The sequence below is a fragment of the Microcaecilia unicolor genome, chromosome 10, assembly GCF_901765095.1.
Source record: "Microcaecilia unicolor chromosome 10, aMicUni1.1, whole genome shotgun sequence".
NCBI lineage: Eukaryota > Metazoa > Chordata > Amphibia > Gymnophiona > Siphonopidae > Microcaecilia > Microcaecilia unicolor.
In genome coordinates this window covers 218,372,409-218,393,847 of record NC_044040.1, presented here as the reverse complement: position 1 = coordinate 218,393,847, position 21,439 = coordinate 218,372,409, and the positions used below count along the sequence as shown (strand labels likewise).

The 21,439-nt window shown below is 41.3% G+C and overlaps 1 protein-coding gene across 6 annotated transcripts in view; it reads left to right on the top strand.

The window, feature by feature from the left end:
- LRCH3 (leucine rich repeats and calponin homology domain containing 3) overlaps positions 1–21,439 on the top strand; it is a 148,829-nt gene that overhangs the window by 29,905 nt on the left and 97,485 nt on the right. For all 6 annotated transcript variants that reach the window (XM_030215867.1, XM_030215869.1, XM_030215868.1 and 3 more), the window contains exons 4-11: positions 7,193–7,298; positions 10,684–10,820; positions 10,894–11,003; positions 12,536–12,629; positions 15,112–15,232; positions 18,321–18,460; positions 19,810–19,886; positions 21,083–21,169. In XM_030215867.1, the coding sequence (XP_030071727.1) occupies positions 7,193–7,298; positions 10,684–10,820; positions 10,894–11,003; positions 12,536–12,629; positions 15,112–15,232; positions 18,321–18,460; positions 19,810–19,886; positions 21,083–21,169 (872 nt within the window). The remainder of the gene's footprint in view (positions 1–7,192; positions 7,299–10,683; positions 10,821–10,893; positions 11,004–12,535; positions 12,630–15,111; positions 15,233–18,320; positions 18,461–19,809; positions 19,887–21,082; positions 21,170–21,439) is intronic.

The following is a 21,439-nucleotide window of genomic DNA, read 5'->3' as shown; positions in this document are numbered from 1 at the left end:
CTGCTAATTTGAAAATCATAAATCAATGTAGTTTATGGAATTAGTGAGTATAGAAACTGTGAGCCTCACCAGAACCCTGTGGCTGTTTTCTGCCAGTGCAGCTAATTAATAAGGAGGAGGAGGCAGAGAGGATAAAGGAAGATGGAGGGGGGAGTCAGGGAAATGGATAGGGCTGGAAGGAAGGAAGAGAGATGGATACTATAGAGGGGATTGCTGAGAGGGTAGAGTGAGAGAGGAGTCTACTAGGACTGAGAAGAAGTTAGAGAGAGGAGCTGAAGGTGGGGACTTCTAGAGAGAAGACAGGGTTGGTGGGAATAAAGGGCTTGGGGAAAGCTACTGTGACAGAGGTGCTACCACAAAAAGAGGGTCTCTGCCATTTCTGTAAAGCTTTCCCAAAATAAGTTTTATGCCTTTGATAATTTTGTTTATATATAGTTTTGTCTCTGTGCTATTAAATGAATATAGGTCAATGTTCAGAAGATTTATGTGGGTAAAACCGTAAAACTAAGGTTTTGAAAAATCTCCTCTTTGTTCAGCTAACTATACCTCACACAAAAGTGCTATGAACAAATATACTTGGACAAGTATAGCTAGAACATTGGCAAGGTCGGGCTGATCTTTTGGGTGCTGTGGGGGTGCCATCTCATCCTTTCATTCAGCAGATGCTTGATCCATCCCTGATTGTAGATGATAGAATCCTTTTTTACTGGTTGTTCCTTGCACGTGATGGATGGCTGTACAATTTTACAATCATTAGATTCCACTTTTAGCTCAGTGTTCCATCTTGTATTCTATAGAGAGCTCCAATGCAGTAGCAAGGTGGGTTTAAAGGAAAAATTGATTTATATTTAAATCATTTTTATTGGCAGCAAAATAAGTACAATACAGTACTGAACCAAGTTTCTTTTCTGAAAAATTCAGCAGCCAACTACAACGTAATAAACAGTATATATCCCCCTAAGCCCCTACCTCTGCTGCTGATAACTCCACATTTCCACTAGTAAAATAGTTAAGAAAGTACCCTTGTGTATTCAGCAAGAAACATCTGGCTCCAGATGTCAAAGTTTGCCAAAAATTCTCCCATATATTTTGGAATTGATTTCCAGTATTCATAATAAAATCCTTCACTTCTAGGCAATCCAGTCTCATCTGGGCTATCATGAGGGTTCACCGTTGTTGTAACGAAGATCCTAAAGGGCCCATCCAAACCGTCAGGATAGTCTTCAAAGCAAATAAAAGTGTGTAATGTAAAAACTGTTTGCATCCTGAGGGAAGTTGGTGCTGCAAGGTCCCTCCTCCAAAAAGGTCACTAAACTCTTTCCAAACTACTCAGTCCCCTCCCTCCTAATCAAAGTTCCCTAGCCCTTTCCACTTGTGCCAGCAACCTAAAGAAGTATACATTCCCCCTTGGAAAAGTGAACAACTGTGTAAAACCTTAAAGAAACCAAAAAAATAAAAAAAAGACACCCACCACCTAGGTGGGGGTAGCATCTATAGAGATCATAAAGCAAGTTCATGTAGAAATGCTTAACAGTCAAATACGTAACAGGATCTAAAGCCTTCAAACAAGTGTCCATCCAACCAGAAATGGAGTCCCTGGAAACAAATAGAGAGAAACAACAACAACAAAAATGTTTAATATACATATAACGTATATATAGAAATATACACAGACCAGAAACAGCACAGTAGAGCTGTCTGCACTAGGTCCATAGTGGCATCTGTGGCACATATACATCCACCATAAGGTTCCAGAGAGGGGACAAAAAGAAAAGGATGGGTTCCATACCGACATGGTGCTGTAGCAACATTGCAAATAGTGTTTCACTATTGATATGGTAAGGGCATCATGCAGGAAGGAAAGATGGTTCCTACTACTGCGCCATCTTCAGGTAATGCTGTTTTCCATACACATGTTCCGACACAAGGGCATCTCAGTGCTCTCACCACTCGTCAATAAACCCCAAAAGCCTGCAAGCAGCCAACACAGATTAGTGCTACAGTCAATAGGCAAGGACCAGAAAGTCAAGAGTTGTTTTGAGGCCCCACAGTCTAAGCCAAAAGACCCTTTGCCGCTTGTTCAGAGTCCAGAAAGTGTGTGGTGCCTTCATACTCAACCCACAACTGCGGTAGATAAAACAGTGTGAATCTAATCATTTGTTCAAATAGCACCTTGCAGAGGGGCTAAATTCCTTCTGCTGTGCCATCACATCAGCTGAATAGTCTTGGAAACACAGGATGTGACTGCCCTCGTACATCAGTGCTTTACCCAACCACAGAGCCCGTAGGATCTCTTGTTTGTTGCAGAAATTCAATAAATGAAAAATCACCTCTCTGAGTCTCCAACCAGCATCACGTCTAGGGCCTTGGTGATGGGCCTATTCAATACTGAGTGAGCCTTTGTGACTGCAGTTGCTAAGGAAGAGCCCAGACAGGTCTCCAAGAAGCCCCGCAAATCAGCCTCCAGTATAGTCTCAGGTAAACCAATGAGGTGCAAATTGTTGCACCTTGATCTCTTTTCAAGGTCCGCGGGAAGTTACAATAGACGTCATAGCAGTTTTGAGCTCTGCTACAATTTCAGCGGTCCACGCTGAGCTTACCGAATGTGACGGTGGGCTGTGGGCATCCGCCATCTTGGCATCCGCAGGCTTAAGGTGGTCTTTCTCCTTGCACAGTCCCTTTGATGCCATGAAGCAGATTTCCCCAGCCAAACTCTGCAAGCTGAATCCAAAGCACTTCTCTAAGTGACAGGCACTAATTAAAGCTGGGAAATGCAATACTCAAGGGGAGTTAGAGCGGTCAGTCCCGGGAGCTCCCACTAACAGCGACTGCTCCTGAGCATGGTGTCACGTGACCTTGCAATTGTCACTTGTAATTTTACCTTTAACATAATACCACTCCTCTTTTCTTCCTAACTTGTCTTTTTTGAATAGATTATACCCCAGTAGAGACCAGCAGAGTTTCGGTTTCCAATTTGGCGTGGAAACCAGCCCAAAATCCAGGTTCAGTCATTCTTTTAGGTTTGACAGAAAATGCCAGTGCGTTTTTGGCTGAAACTGACACCCCCCCCCCCCCCCCCCCGCCACGCTCACTCTGCCTGCCCCCTCCCACTACAAGCACTACCAGAGAGGGAGTCCTACCGGACTAGGCCAGCCACCCCAACCACCACTCCTCCATCCTCCCCAGGCCTACTTTTAAATGCCCCGGTGGTCTAGTGGCCTCTTCTGGCAGAAGGATCCTCAGTCATTCCTGCCTCTGTTGGTTCATCAGTCAAAATGGCTTCCGAGACTTCCCATTGCTGCTGAGAGAGGACCTGGCAGCCATGTTGAAATTGGAACCAGCGTGGGCAGGAGCAACTGGGGGAACTTGCTGTCTCTGCCGAGGGAGTTGGGGGAGGCGTCCCGAGAGTTCCTGCTCTCTCTCTCTCTATGCTGGAATGGGGTGGGTGGGAAGTGCTGTTTTGGTTTGAGTCAAAACTGAGCTGCACATTTTGCCTGCTGATTCGGTTTCATTCAAAACCAAGAACACCAGTTTTTGTCGCCCTTTTATACTCCATTATAACTACGTCCCACTTCTGGTTTGCTGTGAACCATATCTATGTGATTGCCACTAAATCGAGTCATCCTCTTCTATCACAGGCTCTATATCCAGAACCCTAAGATTACGTACTGCAGACATTATTTATTTATTTATTTGTGGCATTTATACCCCGCTCTTTCCCGCTCGATAGCAGGTTCAGTGCGGCTTACAAAGTATGGTACAAGTATCATGGAGATAATACAGGTATGGAAACAATGTATCACAGAGGACATAATTACATAGAGTGGGTTCAGTGCGGCTTACAAAGTATGGTACAAAGTATCACAGAGATGATACAAAGTGTGGTACAAAGTATCACAGAGATGATACAAAGTATGGAACAAAGTGTTGCAGAGATGATACAAAGTATGGTACAAAGTATCACAGAGATGATACAAAGTATGGAACAAAGTGTTGCAGAGATGATACAAAGTATGGTACAAAGTATCACAGATGATACAAAGTGTGGTACAAAGTATCACAGAGATAATACAAAGTATGGTACAAAGTATCACAGAGATAATACAGGTATGGAAACAATGTATCACAGAGATGACATAATTACATAGAGTGGGTTCAGTGCAGCTTACAAAGTATGGTACAAAGTATCACAGAGATGATACAAAGTATGGTACAAAGTATCACAGAGATGGAACAAAGTGTCAGGCTGCAGAGAATACCTTCTCCTGCTTTAGACTTAGCCTGGCCTCAGAATGACATCCTATAGTATATCTCCTATCAAACTGAGCTCTCTTTTTCATCAAGCACTGCCATTTCCTCCCCTCACCGTCCCCACTGACAGTTTGAACTTCGTGGGTGTGGCTTGGATCTCTTTCAGGGAGAGAAAACTAACAACTTATAGCAGCAGCTTCAGAGAGCATTTTCCATCTCACAGATAGGCTGCAGAGAATACCTTCTCCTGCTTTAGACTTAGCCTGGCCTCAGAATGACATCCTATAGTATATCTCCTATCAAACTGAGCTCTCTTTTTCATCAAGCACTGCCATTTCCTCCCCTCACCGTCCCCACTGACAGTTTGAACTTCGTGGGTGTGGCTTGGATCTCTTTCAGGGAGAGAAAACTAACAACTTATAGCAGCAGCTTCAGAGAGCATTTTCCATCTCACAGATAGGCTGCAGAGAATACCTTCTCCTGCTTTAGACTTAGCCTGGCCTCAGAATGACATCCTATAGTATATCTCCTATCAAACTGAGCTCTCTTTTTCATCAAGCACTGCCATTTCCTCCCCTCACCCTCCCCACTGACAGTTTGAACTTCGTGGGTGTGGCTTGGATCTCTTTCAGGGAGAGAAAACTAACAACTTATAGCAGCAGCTTCAGAGAGCATTTTCCATCTCACAGATAGGCTGCAGAGAATACCTTCTCCTGCTTTAGACTTAATCCTACCCACCCTACCCCTCTACCCACCCACCCCTAGAGTGACATGTCTTATATAACCTCCCTATCAACCCACTCATTACTTTACCTCACCCATTTCTATTCTTCTATCACCTTCTCCCACTACTCCAACCAGAGTTACACCTAATCACACTGACCACCCTTCAACATCTTCTGTCCTTCTGTGACTGTTCTCTTGTGCTTGACTGCTTAAATATTTTAAATTTAAATGCTTTACTTTTTGTCTATTAGATTGTAAGCTCTTTGAGCAGGGACTGTCTTTCTTCTGTGTTTGTACAGCGCTGCGTACACTTTGTAGCGCTCTAGAAATGTTAAATAGTAGTAGTAGTAGTAGATGACATAATTACATAGAGTAGGACAATAATAAGAGATGTGGGGAAGGGATTGGAGTGTGGGTAATATTAATGATGTGGAATTATGTGTGGAATTATGTTTGAGAATTAGGACGGGTCTTTTGGGTAGGCTTGTTTGAAGAGGTAAGTCATCAGCAGTTTTCGGAAGGGTAGGTGTTCTGTGGTTTTTCGGATGTGTCGAGGTATGGAGTTCCAGAGTTGGCTGCCCATGACAGAGAAGTTGGATGCGTAGTAGGTTTTGTATTTGAGGCCTTTGCAGTTAGGAAGATGAAGATTGAGATATGTTCTAGATGTTCTGGTCCAGTTCCTGGCTGGAAGATCGATCAGGTTGGACATGTAGCTTGGAGATTCGCCATTGAGGATCTTGTGGATCATTGTGTGGGCTTTGAAGTTTATTCGTTCCTTGATTGGGAGCCAGTGAAGTTTTTCACAAAGTGGTGTTGCGCTTACTGTACACAACTCTCTAGATGTTGCTCTTTTCCATTTCTATAGTGGAGTTTGTTTTACATAACTGGGGGCCTCAATTCTGGTTTAAAACCTCTTCAGTAGGTTTGCCAGTCTGCTGCTGAAGACACTTTGCTCCTTCTTTGATTGGTGGACACCATCTCTGCTCAGAAGCCCTTGGAAAATTATCCCATGGACCAGGAAGATGTAAATGCTCTTGGACACCATCCGCACAGTCTACATTCATCTCAGTGATACAGGCATCTCTGCTTTGGCCCTTCCCTCAACAGGAGAATCAATGAGACCACCACCTGCGTACTTATCTGCTTTACCCTCTCTCCCAGAGCCGTGAAGTCACTTTTAATACATTCAGAAGGGTATCTTGCAATATCATTTGTGCCAAGATGCACAAGTAGCATCATATAATAGTCATTAGGCTTGATGAGTCTCTGCAAATTTTCCATAATGTTTTGTTGGCACCAGACAGACAGCACACTTTCTGGGACATCATGTCTGGTTCCCTCAGAAGGGAATCGCTAGTCACCACACCTTTGTGATATGTGTGGGTTGCTCCTAAACCTGAGCTTGAGAGTTACCCATTGGTGTGCTTGAGTGTGGAAAAGACAGTTGCTGGCCTGTAACAATCTGATCGGGCACACAGTTACATTAATTCAAGAGCTATGAAACGATTTCAGGGGCTGGGAGACTACTGTGCATGAGAAAAGCCATAAGTGTTCAGTTTTATACTAAGTTCTGAGCACTGGGAAAGTGGTTAGTCCTGGAGCCTGATAATACTTTCTCCAATTTGTTTTAGAATGTGGCAGGTTTAAAACAAATTGGAGAACGTTTTTCTTTACTCAGCGTGTGGTTAGACTCTGGAACTCATTGCCGGAGAAGGTAGTGACGGCAGCTGGCCTTGCTGAGTTTAAAGGGGGTCTGGACAGATTCCTGAAGGAAAAGTCCGTTGATCGTTATTAAATTTTGGGTTTTTGCCAGGTTCTTGGGGCCTGGATTGGCTGCTGTCGGAGACAGAGTGCTGGGCTTGATGGACCTTTGGTCTTTTCCCAGCGTGGCAGTGCTTATGTACTTACTAAATCCTGCTGTTTACAAAATACAACAGTGCTACTGTTGGAGAGAAAGCTGGACTTTAAGTAAAGGTAAGATGAGAGAAATAGGTTTTACAGAAGAGGAATTGTGGACATCAGAGGGGAAGCAATTCAAGATGTACAGCACACCTCTTTCCTGCTGGTTTTACAATTGCCTTAATCTAGAATTTGAGTATCTAATTGCCCGCAAAGACACACTAGTTTAGGTTAGTTTAATTGAAGATTTGATATACACATGCAATCGGAACAATTTAAGAATGACTCATTCACAATTAATTTTTCCCTCCTACAGGATGTCAGCTGTAATGAAATTCAAACAATACCTCCTCAGATTGGCAACTTGGAATCCCTACGGGACCTTAATGTCCGACGGAATCACTTAGTGTGTTTACCTGAAGGTAATGTTCACAGCTGCCTGAATAATGGATAGCAATTTTGATGTTATTTAGGGGTTGGCCTTTCACTGCTTCTATGTATTAGACTGACTTATCTACCTTCTAACCCACTCTATAATCTGCTATGAAACTTGTCTTCCCAATGCAATCTTGTTGAATTCTCTTTAGTCTGTAGTCCGCTCCGAACCTCTCAAAGTATGAGCAGATTATAAGGACCTGATAAAGTAAAAGACATTCTCCTTCTACCAAAATAGTCCTCTTGTAATCCTCTAATAAACATATGTGGATCACTGTATGTCAAAAAGTAAAATTCTCATCTAATCTTTTAATAAAGATATATGTAGCACTGTATTTCTCTGTATGTTTGGATCAAGTGATTGGCATTGGAAGAATTTGTCTTATCGGGTTCTTAGCCTTTGCTCCACATCTGAGGATCCCCTTCTCCATTATTAATTTTTTCTGACACAAAATTGTTTTTGTTGTGACCATTGTTTTTTTCCTATTAGTGAGTGTGTTTTGAGTTAAGAGAGGTCACAGATAACAATAGCATGAGCAGTTTTGGTTTTTTTTTTAATGGGGAAGGTATTTAAGTTATCGGTGATGGTTAAAAAAAAATTCTAAGAAAAAGTCTCTGGTCTTGATCGATTGGGGTTCTTTAGAATTGTGTGAAGTGCCCATCTCCAGCCCCCCCCCCCCCCCCCCCCCCCCCCGGCCATGAGGTTTTTTTAACTGAAACAATAGGCAAGATTGGAGGGATAATGTATGATTACTAAGGAAGAAGAAAGGACTTCACCGAGGAGGATTCTTTGCTTCGGTCTTCACCGAGGAGGATTTGGGGGGGACACCGGTGCCGGAAAGAATATTTGAAGCGGGGGAGTTGGAGAAACTAAACGAATTCTCTGTAACCTTGGAGGATGTAATGGGTCAGTTCAGCAAGCTGAAGAGTAGTAAATCACCGGGACCTGATGGTATTCATCCCAGAGTATTAATAGAACTAAAAAATGAACTTGCGGAGCTACTGTTAGAAATATGCAATCTGTCCCTAAAATCGAGTGTAGTACCGGAAGACTGGAGGGTAGCCAATGTTACTCCGATTTTTAAGAAGGGTTCCAGAGGAGATCCGGGAAATTATAGACCGGTGAGTCTGACGTCGGTGCCGGGCAAGATGGTGGAGGCTATTATTAAGAATAAAATTGCAGAGCATATACAAAAACATGGACTGATGAGACAAAGTCAGCACGGATTTAGTGAAGGGAAGTCTTGCCTCACCAATCTAATGCATTTTTTTGAGGGGGTAAGCAAACATGTGGACAATGGGGAGCCGGTTGATATTGTATATCTGGATTTTCAGAAGGCGTTTGACAAAGTGCCGCACGAAAGACTCCTGAAGAAATTGCAGAGTCATGGAATCGGAGGTAGGGTATTATTATGGATTAAGAACTGGTTGAAAGATAGGAAGCAGAGAGTAGGATTGCGTGGCCAGTATTCTCAGTGGAGGAGGGTAGTTAGTGGGGTCCCGCAGGGGTCTGTGCTGGGTCCGTTGCTTTTTAATGTATTTATAAATGACCTAGAGATGGGAATAACTAGTGAGGTAATTAAATTCGCCGATGACACAAAATTATTCAGGGTCGTCAAGTCGCAGGAGGAATGTGAACGATTACAGGAGGACCTTGCGAGACTGGGAGAATGGGCGTGCAAGTGGCAGATGAAGTTCAATGTTGACAAGTGCAAAGTGATGCATGTGGGTAAGAGGAACCCGAATTATAGCTACGTCTTGCAAGGTTCCGCGTTAGGAGTTACGGATCAAGAAAGGGATCTGGGTGTCGTCGTCGATGATACGCTGAAACCTTCTGCTCAGTGTGCTGCTGCGGCTAGGAAAGCGAATAGAATGTTGGGTGTTATTAGGAAGGGTATGGAGTCCAGGTGTGCGGATGTTATAATGCCGTTGTATCGCTCCATGGTGCGACCGCACCTGGAGTATTGTGTTCAGTACTGGTCTCCGTATCTCAAAAAAGATATAGTAGAATTGGAAAAGGTACAGCGAAGGGCGACGAAAATGATAGTGGGGATGGGACGACTTTCCTATGAAGAGAGGCTGAGAAGGCTAGGGCTTTTTAGCTTGGAGAAGAGACGGCTGAGGGGAGATATGATAGAAGTGTATAAAATAATGAGTGGAATGGATCGGGTGGATGTGAAGCGACTGTTCACGCTATCCAAAAATACTAGGACTAGAGGGCATGAGTTGAAGCTACAGTGTGGTAAATTTAAAACGAATCGGAGAAAATTTTTCTTCACCCAACGTGTAATTAGACTCTGGAATTCGTTGCCGGAGAACGTGGTACGGGCGGTTAGCTTGACGGAGTTTAAAAAGGGGTTAGATAGATTCCTAAAGGACAAGTCCATAGACCGCTATTAAATGGACTTGGAAAAATTCCGCATTTTTAGGTATAACTTGTCTGGAATGTTTTTACGTTTGGGGAGCGTGCCAGGTGCCCTTGACCTGGATTGGCCACTGTCGGTGACAGGATGCTGGGCTAGATGGACCTTTGGTCTTTCCCAGTATGGCACTACTTATGTACCTACTAATTAATTATCGACTCACTGGATGAAAACATCTGCAGTCTAGATAAGATACTTCTTTATTTTTTATTTTTTGTTATTTTGAAGCACATTGGGGCAAAATTCTTTTGAATAAGTGGGACATTTGCCGACTCTGAATGAGTAGGATATTTTCCAGTGGTAGAGAGGTATATTCGGAGTGTCTGTATCTTTTGTGGGGGTTTTGTTATAATGTTGTATACTTTCATAAAATTACTGCTAGGTTGATGGTTGTCTTGACTTTGATTTCAGGGTAAATGACAGTGATAAAGGGACAGAGTACAATGTGATAATTGGCAACTCCGTTTAAATATTAGCTCACCTTTAATTATATGGAAATATATAAAATTAATTTTATGTAAACTTGAAGGATTAATGGTTTAATTTTTTCTTAAGTATATTGAAGATTATTTGAGAGTTAATTCCTATAAACTTTTATCCAAATGAAGTTTGTGGGTAGGATTTATAAGCAAATTGGTAGTATTGTAGAAAGTTGTACTTATAGAGATATATGGACTTTGCTGGTCAGTCTGGTTACTGGTAGAGAGATGTAATTTAACATTTTCGTGCTGATCTTATACTTATTTTATGTAATGCATTTTTATGTGGAATTATGTTAGTCGTGGCTGCAGTAATGCTGACATATTTAACCTTCCTTGTTCTGTGCATTTTTCTTAGAAGAGCAAGCTATAAGTACATTTGATTAATAACAATTATTTGGATTTTATATGTTATCCCTACCAAGAGTGCACAGTGACAATCTTGTATTTGAAATTGGTCTGGTTTACAGAACTTTCAGAGTTGCCCCTGGTTCGGTTAGACTTCTCTTGCAATAAAATCACAACAATTCCTGTTTGTTATCGGAATCTGCGCCATCTTCAGACCATCATCTTAGATAACAACCCTCTGCAATCACCACCTGCCCAGGTGAGTAATGTTGCACAAACAGCTGCAGATTAATACATTAAATATAGTAATTAATCTTTAAGTTTATTTGCAGATTTGCATAAAAGGAAAAATACACATATTTAAATACTTGAACCTTGAAGCATGCAAGATTACCCCAGACCTGCCTGACTATGATCGCAGACCTATGGGCTTTGGATCCTGGTAAGTTTGTTTGAACCAGCCAATAATTATTCTGTTCTAAATGTAGGTTCAAATAGTTGTAGCTAGACTTCTGTCCCATGAGTTAGTACAAATTAGATTGTCATGACATTTCACTGCCATCTAATTCACAGATCAGCACAAAGACTTCCATCTCTTCTAATCCCTGAGAACAGCAAAAATGCCAGTATGAAACTTTATTCCCTGTAAAACCATAGGGTAATACAGGTCTCAGAAAGGACTGTGTGACCTTTTTTTTCTTATATGACAGGGGTGGGGTGATACTGAATGGTGGGAGGAGAGAGAGACAGGGGTAATACTGGATGGTGAGAGGTAAAGATGGATGGCTGAGGGGGGAAGGGAAGAAAGAAAGGGGATGTCGTTGATGTTGGTGTCTTGTAAATTTTAGTATGCAAAAGACTGGGAAAACTAACATACAGTACTGGTTATTTTAGGCAAATAGGAAAGGCAATAGAAGGCTGTGACAGTATTTGGAATAGGATAAAGATAGCACACACTCTATTATATAGATAAAGAAATTTTAACATCTCAATGCAGTTACTAGAAAATAAAACTAGTTTATGCGATTAACCTTGTGATGAAAACTTTTATTATTAATTTATTTATTTATTGATTTTAAATTACAAGTACATTAACTTGCACAGGAAAAACAGAAAGCAACAATCTCATGTAACATTATATTGCATATATCTACCTAAAATGATAGAAATACATTCTTCCTTAGACCTCTATTGGTGAGAGACGTTAAGAAACATGAGGAGACATTTGAATCAAAAAGAAAATTTTTGGTATAATTCGGCTTGCCTTTAAACCCACATATACTATTAGTTGATAAATGATGTTATTACAAAACAGGTGCCTGGATTTTTTTCATTTCTAGGAAAGATCGTAGCTGTAAAGGGTCGGAGAAAACATATTTATTCCCCTGAAAGTTAATCCTACACTTACAGGGGTAAGCTAGCAAAAACGATGCACCCAAAGCTCTAATATCATTTCTTAAATCCAAAAATTGTTTCCTTCTATCCTGAGTTGCCTTCGCAACATCTGGGTAGATCCATATTTTCTGTCCATAAAACGTGATGAAAACTTTTAATTGATGTGCAGCCCTAAGTTTTATTGACACTGATTTGCCAAATCCAGCTAGCTTTAGTTGGCGGCTGATGTATACATGATTGAGATGATTCATGTAGTACAGAAGAAGAGTGGGAAATGGACCAATGACTCCAGGAGAAATGGGAGTTAAATTTAAAGAACCACTTTATTGAATGACTCGACACAGACACCTGTGTTTCGGCCAGAAGGCCTGCCTCAGGAGTCTTAGTGATCCTTGTATTCTCAAGTAGGAACTTGAGGGCGAATAGTCATTATCTTCTGTCAAGTTTTGTTCAGTGGCAAAGCTGGATGAAACAATCATCAGTTCCAGTACAAGACTCGTCCCGACATACCTTCTCCTCCTCCTCTATTCGTATAATCCAGATGATTCATGCACATATTAACACTAATCTTCTTTTCAGCCATGAGGAGTTGTATTCTAGCCGGACCTATGGAGCACTAGATTCCGGGTTTAACAGTGTGGACAGTGGGGACAAAAGATGGTCAGGTAATGAGGTATGTTGCTGAGAAAAAAATACTTTGTAGGAAATTTTGGTGTTACATGATGGTTTAAAGCAGTGGTAACATCACCAGTTTGATACCCATAAAAACCAAAAGTCCATTTGTATAATAAGCCCATCTAAGATATGGGACATGAAGAGCTGGGTGCTTCTGTACTAAAAGCTGTTAAGCCAAAGATAAAGCACTCCATTTATCCATATTAATTGTGTCCTCTGTGCAGTTCAGGATTGTGAATGCATAGTCGTGCTGGAGGTTATTTCAGCTGAGTGCAGTCACCAGCTGTCCTGCAAAAGCTGGATCAGATGGTTTGTGTGTGTCAGTTGCTTCATGTGACAAGAGGCCTAAATGCTCCAGTGCCCATCCTACACAGAGCAAAGCAAACTTCTTATTTTTCTGTGAGAAGCAGCATTAATCAGCCACACAAGTGGATGTCGTCATCTGATGGTGCCAAGCTAGAATAACTGTCTCAGTGCTCAGAACTAGAAACGGTTTCTGTGCATGCGTGGGCCTCAGTTTTCTTGTGTCTTTCTCCTAACTGGCTGTGTTGGTGCTCTCGCCTATTTCTCTGTACAGTTTCTTTTCTTTAAAATAAACATACTGTATGTTTGCATCCTTGATCTTGAAAATGTCTTGGGAGAAACCAGATTTTTGAATATACCTGATCTGTGTGACAGAAAAAAGGTTTTGGGTGGCTACAAGGTGTGTATGATATGTGTAAGTCCGTCACACAGTCCGGACACTTGCTATGACCTCAAGAACTTGTACAAGTCACAAATACAAATTTTCTGGGGCATCATTGTCCACTTGTTGAAACTGGAAAATGACACAGATCTACTTGAGCAAGGGTAGAGATTAATTCACACATGCAGTGACCTTTGTAACCCAGCTGTGATAAAACAGATTCATTTTGCTTTTATAAGCAGGAGCAAAAATTGAAAAAGGTCAGTATCCACAAACCCATCATTACCATAATGCACATTATACGGGTTACCACCAGGAACCTGGTAGTAATTGGCAGCATCACAGTTCTAGCATGTATCAAAGGTGCCAAGATGGTTCAAAGTCACCATAAGATAGGTGTGATACAGTGGTGCTAAGGAGAAAAGTTCAGACAGGTTTTGGTCACCCAGCAGAGAGGCAGTCTGACAGAAGGCATTCACGAAAATTGCTGGGCTCCATTTTTTTTTTGGCTGGTTCCTGGCATAGCTTGTTGGAGCCGGTATCCACCCTTCTTTGTTGATGTAAAACATACAAACTGGTTTTCCGTGTGAATGTGCCATGGCTCACAGGAGCAACTGTATGCGCAATGCTCTTCCGGGGGAACTGGCATTGTGGGTTGCAGTAGCAATTGTATTAGGACCATGTCTCAGCAAAGCAGAACTGGGATCACTGTTATATGGCAGGTAGAAAATCATTATCGCTGCAATGCTTGTGCGGGATAGTCCCAGGGCTAGCATGACTGAGCAGTCTTGGCTTATGCATTTTTGGCAGCTTTTGTACTGTGTCTCACCAGCTGTGCCTGCAGGTGGATAAACCTGTTGAATCAGTACTTTTGGTGGTTCTGGTGGCTTTTCAGTGAATCAGGAGGTCTTACGGGATTTTTCTGTTAATTCCCTATTGGTCATAGAGAACTGGTGGGGTTTTTTTTTTTTTTTTTTTTTTTGGGGGGGGGGGGGGGGGTTATTTAAGGTGGAGAAGAACAGAAAAAAACATGACCACTCAATCCAAGTAGATGAAAAAGCCTTGACGGCAGAAAGAATTATACAAACAGAAGAGCCCATATGACCCAGGAAAGCTTTTTAAATTATTCTGGTCTCTAGAAGAGCAGAGCTCTAGTGTGGCCTGCATATATCCTGTTCTCACAGAAAACTCTGTTAGCTGAGTTTTTAGACTGAATTCCTCACAAATGGTCTCAGAACTAGGACTTCTCTCAATCTGTTAGAAAAAGTGAAGAGTTCCCAACATAGACCTCATTGTTTATTTTTGACATTCCAGCAGAATGCAAAATGCTCATTTTGCTACAGAAGATTAACTGTGTACATGTTAACATTTGACACTTTCTCTCCTTACCTTGGGATCAGGGTCTGCTATATGCCTTGCACTTATTCCACTTGTATCCAAGAGCTTTCAAAGGATCAAGGACTTGGCATGCTTACTTTTAATAGCCCTTGCTTACCCTGCCAAATCTGGTTGTTATAGCTGACATTGCCGGCATCCATCTAGGAACTTGCCTGTCCCTCCTGAGACAACATTGAGGTTATCTACTTCATCTCAGCTTAAATCTCTAATACTCACAATATGAATGCTGAAAAGCAATTCATTTCACTTCCTATCACCCAGGCGCCGTTGGGGGGGGGGGGGGGTTGCAGTCACAGAAAGATAGGCGAGCATTGCTGTGGGGAATCCTCATTACTGGTAAGATATTTGCTTTACATGGCATTAGAAGTTAAATGTTTGTATTTTATTCTTTCTAAAGCCAACAGACGAGTTCTCAGACCTTCCCTTGCGAGTGGCTGAGGTGACTAAAGAGCAACGGCTGCGTAGAGAGAGCCAGTACCAGGAGAACAGAAGCAATGTACTCATTACCAATGGTGCAGGTACTACCTCCCACTAACCAGCAAGACTAACGTTCTGTAGAGAAATGGTGGGTGGAAAATGTAATTGGGCAGAAAACGATAGAGAGGATTATAAATGTACAATTTTTCTGTGAATTGAAGTTTCCATCAGGTGGCTAGAAATGTTATAACAAGTCTGAATTACTAAAATGCATAATGTCCCCAAAATGTGTATGTATGGTAGTAAAATGATCATACCCCAGTATTCACGAACAAATTTTGAAGTAAGTTAATGCCACGCTTTCTATTTTTCTAGACTAGAAATTAAAGGATCTTTGAATCCCATCAAGAGCAGATAGAATGAGTACGATCTTCTTCCAGCTGTTGGTTTTATCTAATCATAGAGACCCACTATGGTGCCCAGGCTGCAGTGGTGGTTAAACTAAAATTTCATAACCATTGGACGACTAGTAATCTAAATCAGAAAGGAAAAGCTTTATTTTTTTTTTACTTTCACACACAGATCAAATAAACACAAATTGCAATTCCTCTAGGAACACATATCTCATATCCATTAACCAATTCACAACAGAGTACTGAAACAGTTTAAAATTACCATACGTTTAATCCCCTTTTTCTCTCAGCTTTTCTGATGATAGAGTTATTTTTAATACAAAATAAAATAAAATTCTGTTCCCCCTTCTCCTGTGGAGACTAATCTTCTTCCCTACAATTTGGAGATAAACCAACATCGCTCACAGGGGCCCAAGTCTTGAAAAATAGTTTCCCCTTTATATTTAAGTCACAAATAATTTTGTCATATTTCTATAATTCTTGGCAAATCTCTTTCCAGTACCCCACTGAAGGTCTCATGTCTACGTGCCAATGCTCTTTCTTTTTATCCTCCTACCTTGGGATCAACTCAAAAAGACATCTGTTTGGGTCTTCTGCCCGGTTTTCTGTAGTCCATCACTCAAGTTTGAGGTTCAATAAGAGCTTGATAGACTTGTCTATAAGTAGCACTTTCTAAGCGGTGTACAAAGTTTACTCCTCAAGAGTAAAAAGGAAAGGAACTCCATTGTAATATAGGAAAGGGATCTCAAAGAAAAGAGAAAGAAGAAGGGAACCTACAACTAATATAAAAACTAAAATTAATAAACCAGAGCCAAAGGCCAATTAATAAAATTGAAATGAAAACGGTAACGGAATTCAAACATGCGTGGGATAAGCATAAAGGAATCCTGTGCCGAAGGAATGGATCCTCAGGAGCTTAGTCAAGATCGGGAGGCGGGGCTGGTGGTTGGGAGGCGGGGATAGGGCTGGGCAGACTTATATGGTCTGTACCAGAGCCGGTGGTGGGAAGCGGGACTGGTGGTTGGGAGGCGGGGATAGTGCTGGACAGACTTGTACAGTCTGTGCCAGAGCCAGTGGTTGGGAGGCAGGGCTGGTGGTGGGGAGGTGAGGATAGTGCTGGGCAGACTTATACGGTCTGTGCCAGAGCCGGTGGTGGGAAGCGGGACTGATGGTTGGGAGGCGGGGATAGTGCTGGACAGACTTGTACAGACTGTGCCAGAGCCGGGGTTGGGAGGCAGGGCTGGGGAGGCGAGGATAGTGCTGGGCAGACTTATACGGTCTGTGCCTGTGCCAGAGCCGGTGGTTGGGAGGTGGGGCTGGTGGTTGGGAGGCGGGGATAGTGCGGGGCAGACTTATACGGTCTGTGCCCTGAAGAGCACAGGTACAAATCAAAGTAGGGTATACACAAAAAGCAGCAAATATGAGTATCTTGTTGGGCAGACTGGATGGACCGTGCAGGTCTTTTTCTGCCGTCATCTACTATGTTACTATGTAAAATTGGAGATTAGAGACTGGAAAGTCAGAACCTTCATTGTTGATGTTCAGTCTACTCCAGAAAGGGCTAATTAAGGGAAAAAGCATCACTAAATAAAAAAGCTTTTAGAATGTCCTTGAAGTTAGCTAAGGATTTTTCCATCCTAAGATGAATGGGGTAGGGTGTTCCACAAAGTTGAACAGATAACATTAAATATCCTGGTACAGTCAAAGTCACATCAGAATTGTCAGAATGATGGAACAGCTAATAAGTTCGCGTGGGAGGACTGGAGAATTCTAGGTGGTCCAGAGAGGTAGACAGGTGGTATGGAATGAGCATATGAAAAAGAGAGGATGGCGATCCAAAGTGATGGATGATGTTCACTATTGTCAGGATTTTATAGGTTATTGTATGGGATACTGGAAGCCAATGTTCTTCACGTAAAAATGGGTTGACAAGCTCAAATTTGCCTTGAACCTGTTATTACTTTAATTGCCATGTTTTGAACACATTGAAGCCATCAGATAAAAGTTGCACAAATTTCATCTAAGAGACTATTGCTGTAATCCGATCTTGTAATAATAAGTGAATGAGCAAGTATTTGGAGCACTGATTTAGTAAATAAGTGTCAGACTGAGTAGAATATTTTAAGCTTGAATAAGCAGCTTTTGATGATCTAGGATATGATAGGCTTGAAAACTTAGACATTGTTCAGATATGACCCCCAGAATTTTTATAGTTGGTTGAAAAGATATAGGAATCCTGGATATAAGAATAGGTCTCTTAGGTGGTTCAATGGGAAGATGAGAGATCAAAAGACCACGGGAATTTCCAGGATTTATGGGAATGTAACCCTGTGGAGATTTGAGATAATTTATCATTAAGAGCAGCAATTTAATGAGAACCTAGGGAACTGGGTTCAGTTCCCACTGCAGCTCCTTGTGATACTGGCCATTCTCCATTGCCCCAGGTACAATCTCTCTCTTTTTTTTGTTTTTTTGTTAAATTACTCTTATTTAGCAAGGTCAGTTTAGACAATAGTGTAGCCATTTAAGTCTCTGTTAGGGTTTTATATAAATAGTGCTTTAGAGTCTAGTTTAGTATTTTAGGTTGCATTTTAGAGCTTGGCATAGCATCAGTATAGAGCGTAGATGTCGTTGAGGGAAGCCTCTGTTTAATGTTGAATGGAACCAGCAGCATTTCTTTATTGGCAGTTTCTGTATGTGTAGGAGCTGATTTAAAATACTGACGGCTGATTGCGTAGTTCTTGTTCTTTTTAAAAAGATTTTCCTGTCTTTCTAGTGGAACATGATCTGGATCAGATTGACTACATTGATAGCTGCACCACGGAAGAGGAGGAAGAGGACACAAGGCAGTCGAAGGGCGAGAGCCTGAGCTCTGAATTTATGGCGTACATTGAACAACGCCGCATCTCTCACGAGGTCAGGTGTTTCTGCACTTTAGCTGAAGCAGTAAGAGATCCTGTTTTACCTTTTCCTGGACTTTTCCTTCTTTTCCTCTACTACTGTGAGCATCAGACAAGGAAAGTCATTTGTAGATGTGAAAGTTTTACATTCTTGTGTACATCTGATTTTTTATTTATGTTTCAACGGTTTTTATTGATGAGTCAAAAGACAACAAATTAAACCAGAATGTAAATCCACCTTCACACATTAATATCAAGACAACATTGCAACATTTGCGGTGGCAACATAACAGATACACCTCTCTGCTTACAGTCATCATACTTTCAACATTTTATCCCCCCTCCCACAATTATACTTTATATTCGTGTTTCAGCAACTTTTACTGATATTATACAAGTAACGATTATCTTTGATGTTTTGATAAAACATTTCCCTTCCTCCCTGTCAGCCTTCTAACAGAGTATAATTTGAAAAGTTATATGTTCCCCCCTTCCACATTCCACATCAAAATCTACCATTCTTAAAATGCTCGTGAGGGACAGAATATGACCAGACCCAAAAAGGGTGCTGAACTGTAAATCAAACACTAGTATCCCCCCCTCCCCCCCCCCCTCTACCCCCCACCCCTTGTTGAGAGATATTCAGATTTCCAATTTATTATCATAGAGGATGGTCTGAGTTCAGTATATGTCTAAAGCGAGTTCACCACTAAACTGCGCCCCTTAGGAGACAGACTGTGAATATATGGCCCCCAAACATCCAAGAATCGTCGTAGCCGCCCAGTGGAGCCCCCCACCCCTCTTCTCTCAAACACTGATTTTTTATTTAAATAATGACGTTTACTTTGAGGTCAATTTTCAATAGTGACATTAGGAATCATTTTCTGAAATTTATTTCCACATGGAAAGGGCTTTCATTACATTGTGCAGCTGCATGAGTGGGAATCCAAGGAGACATTTTGATCCTTTGAGGTGTTATTCTTTACCCCATCATCTGTAATATCAACAAGAGGGATTTTGCTGTAATCTAAGATATCAGAGGGTTCCAAAGCCACAGGCAACATCTTGATCCAAAGCTGGAATGGGATTTTGACTGGATATAGGATTAACGTAAGAACATAAGAATAGCCGTATCGGGTCAGATGTCAAGTGTGGCTCTGTCTCATTCAGTATTCTGTTACAGTTGACCATTTCAGAAATGATTTTTATATTAAACAGTACTGTGAGTACACAGAGTAAAGCTTACTATGCATTATAAATGATAGTGAGCTCTTCAGAAACTGTTATTCTAATTGCACATTTTTGAGTCCTGGTTACGTAGTGCATGATATACTAACAGTGTCTTGTGCTGTTTCATTTGCATAGAATTCACCTGCAAAACAAACACCTTTCAGAGAGCTTCATAGAACAGATGAAACACGACAATATACACATCAAAACAGGTAAATGGTATATTTTTTCTAGAATATGCTAAAATTCAGCACAAATGAAAATGAGAAATGACAGTAAATGAGAGCTAACCTACTTATGGTCTTCTTTGTCCACCTTGGTCTTGTGTCTTTTATGTTGAATCCCTCCTTTTAAACTGCATATTGTAAATTGCATAGATATAAATTATAATATGTGGTATATCAAAATAAAATTGAATTTCCGGTGGTCGGGGAAAGGGTTACTAGTTCCATTCACATCAGTCTGGTGATTGTCTAAGGGGTGAAATTAAGGTCATGACCTCAATAATATATCTCAACCGTAGGGCATCCATGGCCACATCTGTTAACTGTTAGTTGATTGGTTCCTTCCAATTCCTCCTGTTTTTCTCCATTGTTCGTTCTTACCTACTCCCTCACTTTTCTGCCTAGGCTGTTCCCTCATGCAGGGTAGATGCTATCTGTGAAATCCTTGATGCCATTGACAACACAGTCTCTATATTTTTAGAAACCGTGTCCATTTGTAAAATTTATAGCCCAGCAATTACATTTTTTGCAGCTACCAGAGCAACATTTGAAATAGGAGCAAAAGATAACACAACCATCCAAATGTACAATAAAACAATACTAATTAAGGCCAGTGTGCCAATGGCAATATCAAACTGGTCAATCTTGAGTAGCTTCCTAAATTTTAAATAAATGTCTTACTAATACTCTGCATTCACGGAAGTGCATTAGACTCCTTTTATACAGTACTGTGGACTATACTGGAACCAGAAGAATTGTTGGCTTAAGGCTAATGGAAGAACAAATGTTAATGGTCTTGAGTGAGGTGCATTGTCACGTTCTGTGTAGATCTGAACGCTGGTATTGCAGGGGGTGCCAAGGTGTATTGACAGCTGTGCGTATAACCTTGGATAATCTGACTGCACTGTTTTTGACTGAATATTTTCATAAGCTTTCTTTTTTTGTTAATTTTACTATATGGGAAAAAATTGCATTTGTTATAAAAGTGTTTTGAACACATAAAACCATCAACTTCTTGTCACTATCACTGCTGAAGGAAAAGACTGCTGTAGTCCTAATGGCTTGGGCCTTAAATCACTGGTTATAACAAAAAAAAGTAATAGCTATCCAGCTACATTGTTGTTCTTTTAAGAAGTGTAATTTTGGTGAGGATGACATGTCGCCCCCTTTCTGCTTGCTTTTAGATATTTAGATGAGTTCCGGAGACCAGAGACATTGAACTCCTTACCAGACCGAGACAAGCAGCAGGTATCAAGAAGCCACACAGACAGGTAAGGCCCATGCATCTTTGAATTGTTTGTCCGGCAGTATAGAGGGATTTTTCAATCCCTTTTTTCTATTCCATTCTAAATGTGAGGGTAGTTCCACATCAGGGGTTTCCTCTTTACTTTTTGGTTATTTATATTTGTTTTTAGTGAGGGAGAGAGGAGACATGATAGAAACGTTTAAATATCTCAAGGACATTTATGTACAGGAAGAGAGCCTTTTTCAAATGGAGAGCTCTGGAATGAGGGGGCATATGACAAAGTTAAGAGGGAATA